The following is an 11,791-nucleotide window of genomic DNA, read 5'->3' on the forward strand; positions in this document are numbered from 1 at the left end:
AAAAGACCGTTTGGTGTGGCTTTGCAATGACCTATGCTTTCTTGTTTACAGGAGAGTGTTAACACTACATTTAAGCCCATGTTTTTATAAGATGTTAAATGGGTACGTGGTGAATACAAAAATTACAGAAACAGGACTAAAAGCCTTGACTTCATTGAACTCCCAAGTTTCTGTTGAGACTTGGCTAGAGATGAGAACTGGCTTATCTCACGATACTCCTTGCACTATTTTCATTCTCCAGGGTGTACCAAGAGTGAGGAGAGTTAGATAGATGGCTGCAGAAAGTTATTCCGTTGTAGCAGGAAAAGAAATTTGCTTTTTCCTCAACATGTGAAAACCCTTTAAGACTTACTCTGCCTGTTACTAATTGCAAATTGTTTCAAGTTGGCATTTTCAACCTACTGTTTACAGGATGACTAGAAAAGGTTTTGAATCATGTCCTTGAGATAAGATGTTCAGATCAACTAGTTAGTATTAGTGAAGCAACATAATGTTACCTTGACATTGAGCAGAATTAGACCCCTAGTATTTCTGTAGTAAGAGAGAAGATGATAGGAGCAAGATAAGTATTTTTCAGGCAAGAAATGCAGTGAACACTATAATCATTAATGACTTTACACACTAAACTGTGATGAGACAGAATGCACCCAGATTTGTGGGCACTAAACTCAGGAGAATGGATGGCATGATGAATAGCAGAGCTTCAGTCTGAAAGAGCCTTGGAAACCTGGAGGACTGTGCAGCAGAAACCTCAGTTTCAGTGAACAGAAATGCAGAGTTCTGCACCTCAAGCAGAAAACCACCATGCATGGGTACAGTCTATGAAGGGACCAGCTGAACAGCAGCCCTGTAGAAAAAGAGCTGGGGATATGAGAAGACCCAAATTGAATGCAAGCCAAGAGTCCGTGCAAATGAAACTACATAACAAAGGGCAACATCCACCATTTATATTCAGGAAGGTTCAAGTTGGACAGGGGGAATTTCTTCTTCACCGGCAAGGTGGTACAGCACTGAAACAGGCTGTCCAGAGGGATCGTGGGGTCTCCATCCTCATGGTTTTACAAGACCTGGCTAGATAAAGCAGCAACTGACGTGATCTGTTTGTGGTGACAGTCCTACTCAGAGTAGGAGGCTGGACTAAGTGACTTCCAGGGGCCCCTTCCAAGCATTACTTTACAATTTGATGATAAGTTTGATCTAATATCAGGTTTGCTTCCTTTCCAAACCACTCAAGATGGTTGAGTGAGTGTGTTGGAGTTCGACACAAATGTTACAAAACAGCATTTTTCCAGAGGTGCCATTTTTGTTCTGTAATCGTAAATGATGAAGGAAATCCCATTTATTCAGGGTCAAGAACTTACTGTAGGTAGCTACCACCAGATGTTCTAATAAAAATATGCCAAAATATCCTAATTCAGCTAATGAGTAATATACTAAGTGTGTGTGACTTAGTTTATGTTAAGGGCTTGTTTGAACAATTTAAGCAAATTTCCCCTCTTTTGATTTCCTTTCAGTATCTCTGGAGGTAGAAGAGGGTGAAGGAAAACTTCTTTTTGGAGGGAAGAAAGCAGAGGCTGTGCTGCTATCAAGCATTCTCAAAATGCAATTGAAAATGTCAGCCACTATGGCAACAGTTTTGTATTGCTTTTTTTAATAGGAGTAATTATTGTACTCAGGCCAAATAATGAGTAATTAGGAACTGTTTATTTTCAAAGCTATCTCCAAGGTGGAAAACTGTGCTGCTTTTTTTTTTCCCCACGCTTCTTCAAAATACTAAATTCCTAAGGAGTAATACTTACGCCTTGCATTTCACATTAGTATTGAATGTGGCGTAGTTTGTTTTCACAGACCTTCTTAGATAGTTTTTTACAAGTCTGTCCACTACTGTGCAGCTGCCTTACCGTGTCTATGTAACCGCAGTGTCTTACCAAAGATATGCTGATGATATAGGATGCACAGGCCAGTTTATTACCATCTGATGCGCTGAGAGAGTACATGTGCGTGTTTGGTATTCAGCAGTGTTAGGATGCTTGTGGATGCAGCCTCAGGTTTCACCCAGACCATTCAAACAGCATATTGCTGCTAAAGGAGCCTTCCCACACTTGCAGCTGGAGACAGGGTTGGTTCAGTTGAGTGATCCTACAGAAAATTCCTTGTTTGGGCATTTTGTTCATTACAACAGGTTCATTTTCCATCAGACCAGTGAGTTGTCCTGACTTTCCTTGCAGCGTACCAGTCACTAGCACCAATACAAAATAGGAAGCGAGGGACAGGAGTAAGGATGAGCAGGACTCTCTCTTTCAGCAGCAGGCCGTGATAAGGTTGAATTAAGTCTAATGAGACTTAAATTTTAAAATAATACGAGATGTTGGGAGTCCAGGGACTGAATACCAACTAAAATGTCTCCCAGTAAATTGCAGATAAAGCAACCCAGCTATTCTGCATTTGTTTTTCCACAAAGAACATTAGAGGCCACTTCCCTGCCTGTTGTGGTTTAACCGAAACCCAGGCTCCTCTCTTCCTTCCAAAGGGTATTTTATGCTAATCTCTTTAAACATGCTTTCAGGAGTCGTGCCTAAGACACGTGTAAATAAGAGAAACTGTTTTCAGTAGGCAGGATCGCTTACAATTTGGCAAGTGTGCGTCTGTGTATAAAATGAACAAAAAATGGAACAGGAAGCTTAAAACTGAGGCCTTTATAAGAAATACACAAATGTGTCTTGAAGTACCTGACTAGAGAAGTGAATTACAGCTGTTTGGAAGACTTGTTAAAATGCGCAGACAGTACTAACTGCAGGCTCCTAGTTGCCCCAAGCAAGCTAAAAGGTATCCATCCTTCCCCTGCCACGCACCTGCAGATACAAAATGCTCTAGATATGTTGTTGCCCTAGGCAACTCACTTTCTCTGCTTTTACAATACACGTAGCCCTGTCCACAACTCAGGGGAACTTTGCTGCACTTGCCATGGTTACTGTGACAACCATGGGCAGCATAACCCTTTTTAGCAAATACTGGTTTAACAAGTAGGGGTTTGTGATGGTAATGAAACAAGTCACACAGTCTGTGATGTTACAGAGATGGATGGGTGTTCGAAAAGGGAGCTGCCAAGTCACCCCTTCATGCTTCCAGCCTTAGCTTTGTCATCTCCATTTTTCAAGCTGCTTGGTTAGCGTCTCCCTCCTTGCCTAACATCACTGCTCCTTCATGTCCCAACTCCTCGCTCCTGACATTGACATTCCTCTCCACCATTTCCCTTTTCTGGGCAGCTGTCACCCAGCTCTCCTGCCTCACCTACCCATCCTTCTGAATTTTCACCTCTGCTCAAAAAGAGTATCTGTGTTGCTTTCCACTATGCACCTTGTGTTTTGGATACAATCTTTAAGGTATCTGTGAAACTAGTGAACCTGCATGCTGCTTCCTAAGACCCTGGAAGATAGCAAACACAGAAGATGTAAGAATCATCAGAGATACTCTTCCAGTTGTTGTGAATGTCAGAAACAAACAAAAGCTGCCCAGGCACTGACCTACTCCAGTGTAGGTGGTGTAGGATTTTTAAGCTTTGTTAAATCGACATTTCTGAAAGGTTAGTCCAGAGAGAAAAGTGATCCAGTGGCTTGGGCCTTAACTTGGGCTCTGGGAGACCTGATTTAAATGTCTGTTCCCTCATTGACAGCCTGTGTAGATGTGGGAGTGTCATGGTCTCCTTATGCTTCAGATTCCCATTTTATAAACATAGGATACTAGCATTTTTATTGCAATGAGAAATACAATAAAACATGAGTATGCTGAGATGTATGATGGTGGAGGGAAAGGCTATATAGGTATTTAGGCTAGATCTTTTGTTATTTGCTTTTAAATGGTGTCTATAGACTTAATGTTTATCTTTTTGTAATTTTGCAGAAGTTGATGGGTCTCCAGTATCTGAGATTGAAGGCCCTTTCACAACAGCAGATGTTGCAAGCAACTGTGTTTCTAGTGTTTCTTTCCATGAACCAGTATTGTGGATTGCCTCCTATGCTCTCATGAGCCTATGTGGAATTATCCTCCTTATACTGATCATTCTACTGCTTATTCCACCACGGTGTCAGCATCGCTACACTGACAATGACATGGTCAATGACGAATCCTCCTTAGTGCGTCATCGATGGAAATGAGAAACTTGATCATGAAACCTGGGACTTAAACAGAATGAAGAATGAAGTACTTTGCCAAGGGGAAGAAGCCAATGCCTCAGTCCTTTCTACGTTCATTACAAATTGTTGTTGAAATCCCGCCAAATATCCTGCATCATAACTTTTTAAGCTTTATTTTCTAACACTGATTCTGAACCAAAGCACTGTTAACCACCTCTTAAGTGCTATGGTACTGGATTTGCTACTGCAGTACAATGAGCCTTTATGCTCTCAATAGTACCTTCTGTTAAAGGGGGAAAAAAAAACCAAAACAAAACACACCACACTGACACCTTGATGTTCTTCCACTGTTTGAACAAAATTGTCCATCCCTCTTTCACAAAAAAAGGAGCTGTCAGTATTTTCTAACTAATCAAGCCCTGACTGTAGAAAAAGAGGAAAAAAATACTTAATAACCTTTCGTATTAATTGTATTAAATCAATACTGCTTTCTGTTTACATCAGTTCATTTTGAAACTGTGCTTATGGTGTGGGGGAGGGAGAAAGGTCAGACTTAAGCAGCAGAGAAAAGCAAGTGAGATCAAGAAGAAATGTATTTTCCTCAAGATCACTGCTGCCATGTGAGAGGGTTGCTCTTCCTGAGTGTCACTGCAAAATAGTTTGAGGAGGTGAAAACTGGGAACTTGTTCAGCCTTAGCGTAAAACAAGACTACCTCTCTTAATTTACAAGGATGCTACCACTGGTAAGCATGTGGCTTAGAACTCGTCTTGAAGCACAAGGCGCTCCATACAACCAAATGCAACTCCTTAGCTTCAAAGTAGTGGATTTTATAAAAATTAATACTTAAATGCTTTCCACTTTGGTGCACAAAAAAAACCCCTTTCAGTTTTCCCCCTACTGTGGGGTTTTGTGGGGTTTTTTTGTTGGGTTTTTTTGAGTTGAGGATGACTGATACTTAGAAAAGGCTGGTCTGCATATGTATGGACAGATGATAAAGCTAAGGTCCATGCTCTGCCATGTTTTTTTGGTATGTTTAGTGAGCATGTAACAAAAAGAAAACAACAAAATAAGACAGACAATCCTTTTTTCCTTTGGCTGAGCTCAGCAACCTAGAAGTTCAAGGGAAAAGTATCTGTCTTCATGGACAGATTGTGAAGTGAAAGTCTTAATGCTGGCTTGTTTTTCAACTTGAACAGCAGTTGGAGGTGTTTAGTTCAGCTTCACCGGTGTGTCAATCAAATGAAAAGTGTGTGTACTGACTGGATGAAAACAAACATGTGGTAAGACTGCAAACAATAGTGGGAGAGAGCAGAGAAGAATATATTTGACCAGACCTCCATTGTGCAAGTGCAGATCTTAATGCTGAGGTCAGAACATGGTATTTTTCTTTGCAGATGGGACAATTTTTCTTGTATCTAGTCAGTGAGCACTGCAGGACCTCTGTGGCTTTTCTATAACACTGGCATAGTGGGTTTGAAAGATAAACAATGAGGAGTCTGGTGATAAGTATTAGTTACCTGATTTTAAAAAAAAATACATAAAAGGAAAAAAAATTTCCTTTGCATTTCAATAGCAGAGCAGTTTGCATATCTGTGTGGGAAACAAGGAGAAAAAAAAGGAAGCTTAGATCTGAATCTCCCAATCTCTCGCCTAGAAAATTTTCTGCCTATAGTCCCTTCATACAGCGTTCTGATTCACACTGCCTCTGCATCTGACTCTGCATGGAATAAGCAAAGATTTTTTTTTTCCCAGGAATGGTGCTTCTACAGAGGTGCACGTAATGTGTGTGAAAATAAAGCACTGTTGTTTTTTTTAAACTAACTTGTGTATTTCACTTCATAACTGGAAGTGCCTGTGGTTTTTATTTCCTTTTTAATTCTTGCACTTTCAGATTGCTTGGCTGAATAGAGTAAAATAATTGGTGTTGTGATCCAACATCTGAAAATTATTTCTCTTTCAATTAGGAGTTGGAAAGAGGAGGAAATGTTGAGTTTGCCTCTTTCTTCCTCTGCCTCTTAGTTTTTAAGAGAAGAAAAATCATGAATTATGAAGAATGTAAAAAACTATACAGCTTAGGTGTTTTCTCTGTATTCCATTTTCCTTACATCTCTTTCTTAATGTCTTATAATTAGAATTTTTAGTACATGTTATAACATGAAGTTCCCTTGAGTTTTTCTTAAAGCAATAGACTTTTCTCTGAAAAGAGTGTGATGTTTCCAGTTCTGTGATTCAGTTCCCATAAGGTCCTTCTGGGTTTGGTTTTACACATAACAAATAATTTCAAAGTTGTATTCCTTCTTGTACAGTATGGTAATATAAGTAATGCTTCTGTCACCTGTTTCAAACAGAAACACAGTATGAATGTTTTGATCGATACAGTGGCAAACAATGAGCCCTTTTTCATTTCAGAAATACTAACACTTGTACGCTCTTAAAATGCTTCTTAGTTGCTTCCCTCTCCCCAGCTGCTCCTGTCTCCTTACCACACAAGAGTTTTAGGAAGAAATTTATTGGGAAAGGTTCTAGTGTGCTTTCTAATGACAAGTGAGATTTCTTGTGAGTTGCTTAACAAAGTCTTTTTAGTGTGCTAGATTTCATGTAAAAGCCTTTCAGTTTTACCTTTTCACTTTGAATGTCATTGGTCAAGACATTTTAATAGAAACACTTGAATTATAGGAGCAATAATGAAGTAGCACAAATGAAATAGTAATATATTGTTGAGTTTTCATGGCATCCCTTGCCACTAAGATTTGGCTTACAGTAAAAATGCTGTTAGCAACATCTGCTAGCAGCACAAACTTCATCTTAGCTTGTAAATTGATACTTACACTGGCAGATATTCAGGTGAGTATTGCTTTGTTGCTCTGGCAACAAGAAGAGCAATAGAAACCCTTGAGGGTTCATTTTTAGACTACAGCACATTAAGAAAAATAATGCTCTTGAGCATTTTTCTATGAAATACAGTGACAGACCACAGTGTTACAAAGTGTGTCTTACTGGTGATCTCTTTCCCTGTTTGTTGAGATTTTTTTACCAGAGTGTGCTGTGAGGTATTTTATGCTGTGGTAACTAACTTCAGAGATAAGATTAAACCATACCTAAAAAACAAAAGCTTTGAGTAAAGATGATGCTGGAAAATATTCTCTATTTATTATAGATGGGATGCTCCAAATCACAGCACTCCAAATCATTTCTTGTACACATATCAATATTTCTTGCAGAACCAGCGTTCTCCTAATGTGAATGTAATATCATGTACCATGAAAATGTCAGAAAGCTGTGTTTCATTGCATGCAACCTTTTAGATAATTGATGCTATCAGTGTGGCCATTAGGGATTTGAAGATGTGTGATTTGAGTTCAAGTACTTAAACCTGAGTTCAGGCATGCGAATATGTTAGTTCTATCCCACTGCCTTCACAAGTTTTAGAAATATTATCATGGGCTTTTTGGCTCAATTTAAATGCTGAAGAAAATAGATTAAGAATTTTAATAAACCAATTTTTCAGGTTCTGTAAAAGAAGCTAGGTAGAGTGGATTGTTCTGTTTTTAAGGAGATAGAGCTTGCATTTAGGATTAATATGTTGGATCAACCTAAACCCAGTATATCAAGGCAGTGTACCATTCCAGTTCTCAGCTTTGATGTTGTGCAGGTTAACTAGTGGTAATCACAGAGCTATTTGTGTTGGTGTCTCTTGTTAGCATATCAGTTGGTTTAACAACAGTTAACTCTTCATCATCTAAAGTCAATCTGTAGGTATTCTACCCAGTTGCTTGCTGTGTATAGGCTGGCTGCATTTCACAGAATAATGAACCATTTGTATACTAGCCTTTTTCTTTTAAATATGAAAAGGCTTAGGAATGTTGCTTAACACAAAACATTTTCAGAGAGAGAGAGTGGTCCTTAAATTTTCTGATAGTCCAGAATAATTGTGCTGCTGAAAGCTTCTTTGATTTCTGTGGAGGTTTCCAACAACTAGGTTGGTTGGTTGTCATATCCCAATCTCAGACATCAGCCTCATATATATAAGTAGTAATATGAGCTGCATAATGAAGGGGGCTGGTACAATGACCTATGGAGGTGAAAGTAAAGGAAATTATGGAAAAAGAAATAAGTCAGCTACACTTCATTAAAAATTGTAAGAGCATAACGGATTGATCCTTTTAAGAAAGGTCTGTACAATTTACCAAGACATTAGTTTCTGTCAAACTTGACTCTCTGATTGATAAATTGTTCATTTCTGGCTGCTGAAGTTCTTGCTGCTGTTCAGATAAGCAAAGACAGATTGGTAATGGGATATGAGCTATCTTCCAGTCAGATTTTCTGGCTTCTCAGGCCTAATTAGATGTAAGGCCAGGTTTGTGAGTAATCCAGAGTCCTGGTAATGGCTCCTCAGGAATGTTATCTGAAACAACAATTGTTGAATTGTTGGCTTCAGCCAAACCCCTGGATAAGATGGATCCATACGGAAAATGTGTCCCACCCTGGAGCAGGGGATGATCAGAAGTCTATCATATTGTCCAAGTTCATTAAAGTACTCATAATACATGGCAAAGAGGCTTCCAGCCATAGCAGGTGACTTGACTGGAGCAGTGGCTCCCTCTGGTCCTTCCAGTTCTGACAAAGGAACAAGATCCCACTTAAAGTGCAGGCCCCAGTTAAATCCTCCACGCACAACAGGGGAAGAGCTGTAGGTAAGCATGTCAGCACTGATTATGTCAATCACAGGGCACACCACAGTCCTGCGATCTTCTCTGATGGGAGTCAGCAGAGGTTGTAATCACATCTCGTTCACCTCACAGTGACTGCCCAGGAATACCAGCACTTTCCCTGTGTCATGAGAGGCTCCAATCATCCTTCCTCGAATCAAGCCTTCCCACTTCTCATTTCTTACCAATTTTGTGGTTTTTGGAAACTGAGTTTTAACATATTCACCCAAGTCCTTCTTCAAGTCAGCCAATTCACTGTTGACATCCACCAAAATAATTTCATGAAGAAGGTGTGCAGGAGTGCGATTCAGGACACTGTGTACTGTGCAAAGCAGGGCAGAAAGTGCTTCATTATAGAAACAGATAACAACACTGGCAGAGGGCAGATCAGAAGGGTAGGACTTCTCTCTACATTTTACATCTCTTGTATCAGACACATCCCTGTGGTATCAGAGCCGATTACTGATAAGCATATTGAAAGCATGCTTGTGATAGCCCAAGTCTCCCACTTCCTGATCTTCTTCATTAAAAATCATTCCCATTTCAGGACAGAATTCTACCTCTCCCTTAACTGGGTCCTGGACATGATTTCCAAGAGGATTTCCTATCTTACTCTCTTTCTGTTGCAATTCAGGTATGTGAACTGACCCCCGTGTAAAATGGGGGTAGAATTTTTTTGGAAATGGCCTCTGAGGTTCCAGCCCCTTGATGAGCACATTCTTGAAGGATTGGTTTTCTTCACTGAAGTTGAAATAAACAAAGAGCAGAAGTGTCCAGGTCACAGATGTGAAAAGGCACCCATGGCAGAAATAGTGAAGTATGACACTTCCTATTGTAGACTTGGCATCATTGAGGACCCATTCCCAGTTACCACAGCGACAGCAGCATTGCCATCAACCCTCTGCCCACCCCGTGCCCTCAGCAGCAGTGGTGGCACGCACCTCAGCCAGAATACAGAGGCTGGCAGAACGACCGCCCCGCAATCCAGGAGACAGTCGGTGACCTGCTGCATCACATAGACACACACAAGTCTATGGGACCAGATGGGATACACCCGAGGGTGCTGAAGGAGCTGGCTGGGGTGCTCGCCAAGACGCTTTCCATCATTTACCAGCAGTCCTGGCTGACCAGGGAGGTCCCAACAGATTGGAAATTGGCCAGTGTGATGCCCATCTATAAGAAGGGTTGGAAGGATGATCCAGGAATTACAGGCCTGTCATCTTGACTTTGGTGCCTGGGAAGCTGATGGAGCAGCTCATGCTGAGTGCCATCATACAGCACATGCGGGACAACTAGATGATCAGGCCCAGTCAGCAGGGGTTTATGAAAGGCAGGTCCTGCCTGACAAACCTGATCTCCTTCTACGACAGGGTGACCTGTTTATTGGATGAGGGTATAGCTGTGGATGTTGTTTACCTTGACTTTAGTAAGGCCTTTGACACCATTTCCTACAGCATTCTCCTGGCAAAACTGGCTGCTCGAAGCTTGGATGATTGCATGCTTTGCTGGGTAAAAAACTGGCTGGATGTCTGGGCCCAAAGAGTTGTGGTGAACGGAGTTAAATCCAGTTGGCGGCCGGTCCCAAGTGGTGTCCCCCAGGGCTCGGTGTTGGGGCCACTCCTGTTTAACATCTTTATTGATGATCTAGACGAGGGGATCGAGGGGATCGAGTGCACCCTCAGTCAGTTTGCAGATGACACCAGGTTGGGTGGGAGTGTTGATGTGCTCGAGGGTAGGGAGGCTCTGCAGAGAGACCTGGGCAGGCTGGAGCCATGGGCTGAGGCCAACTGGAGGAGTTTCAATAAGGCCAAATGCCGGGGGCTGCCCTTGGGCCACAACAACCCCCAGCAGCGCTACAGGCTTGGGGGGAGTGGCTGGAGAGCTGCCAGTCAGAGAGGGACCTGGGAGTGCTGATTGACGGCCGGCTGAACAGGAGCCAGCAGTGTGCCCAGGGGGCCAAGAAGGCCAATGGCATCCTGGCTTGTGTCAGCAATGGCGTGGCCAGCAGGGACAGGGAAGGGATCTTACCCCTGTACTCGGCACTGGTGAGGCCACACCTCGATTCCTGTGTTCAGTTTTGGGCCCCTCACTCCAAAAAGGACATTGAATGACTCGAGCGTGTCCAGAGAAGGGCAACGAAGCTGGTGCAGGGTCTGGAGCACAGGTCTTACGGGGAGCGGCTGAGGGAACTGGGGGTGTTTAGTTTGGAGAAGAGGAGGCTGAGGGGAGACCTCATCGCCCTCTACAGTTCCCTGAAAGGAGGTTGCAGGGAGCTGGGGATGAGCCTCTTTAACCAAGTAATAAGCGATAGGACAAGAGGGAATGGCCTCAAGTTGCACTAGGGAAGGATTAGACTGGATATTAGGAAGCATTTCTTTCCAGAATGGGTTGTTAGGTGTTGGAATGGGCTGCCCAGGGAGGTGGTGGAGTCCCCATCCCTGGAGGTGTTTGAGAGTTGGGTCAACTTAGCGCTGAGGGATCTGGTGTAGTTGGGAACTGTCAGTGCTAGGTTAAGGGTTGGACTAGATAATCGTCAAGGTCCTTCTCTGTGTTTCTGTGATTATGTGATTCATACTGCAAAAGCCACTTCTATGACTTGCAGTAACTGACAAGAGGGGCTATGGGTGAGCTGAAGCTGGCTGGTGGTGTGAAATGTGGAGATGCTAAATGAGTCTTCTACCAGGCTGCCAGGTCAGGGCTGAGCCTCCTTGGAAGAGCAGAATGGGAGAGCGACTGCAGTTGCTGACAAGCTGCTGTAAGTGTAATGTCAGTCAAGTCACCTGGCTGCTTTGATAAGGGTTCACTTGTCTGAATATTTTGAAGGCCAGTGTACTTTAAGGTGCCCATTGCTGCTACTGGGCATAATCCACTCACAGGTGAATAAGTGGCATGATCATCTTTAAGTAGAATCATTGGCCAGTTACTGAATATTCCCCTCTCCATATAAC

General features: G+C 42.2%; 1 protein-coding gene and 1 pseudogene across 2 annotated transcripts in view; one reads left to right on the forward strand and one right to left on the reverse strand.

Annotated features, from left to right (window-relative positions):
- BACE2 (beta-secretase 2) overlaps positions 1-6,200 on the forward strand; it is a 48,779-nt gene extending 42,579 nt beyond the window's left edge. For both annotated transcript variants that reach the window (XM_074929223.1, XM_074929233.1), the window contains one exon: positions 3,901-6,200. In XM_074929223.1, the coding sequence (XP_074785324.1) occupies positions 3,901-4,154 (254 nt within the window). In that variant the 3' untranslated portion in view covers positions 4,155-6,200. The remainder of the gene's footprint in view (positions 1-3,900) is intronic.
- A 1,957-nt stretch (positions 6,201-8,157) lies between these two features.
- LOC141971711 (polypeptide N-acetylgalactosaminyltransferase 11-like) lies at positions 8,158-10,401 on the reverse strand (annotated as a pseudogene).
- Positions 10,402-11,791: the final 1,390 nt, after the last annotated feature.

Source organism: Athene noctua, chromosome 1, assembly GCF_965140245.1.
Source record: "Athene noctua chromosome 1, bAthNoc1.hap1.1, whole genome shotgun sequence".
Taxonomy (NCBI): Eukaryota; Metazoa; Chordata; class Aves; order Strigiformes; family Strigidae; genus Athene; species Athene noctua.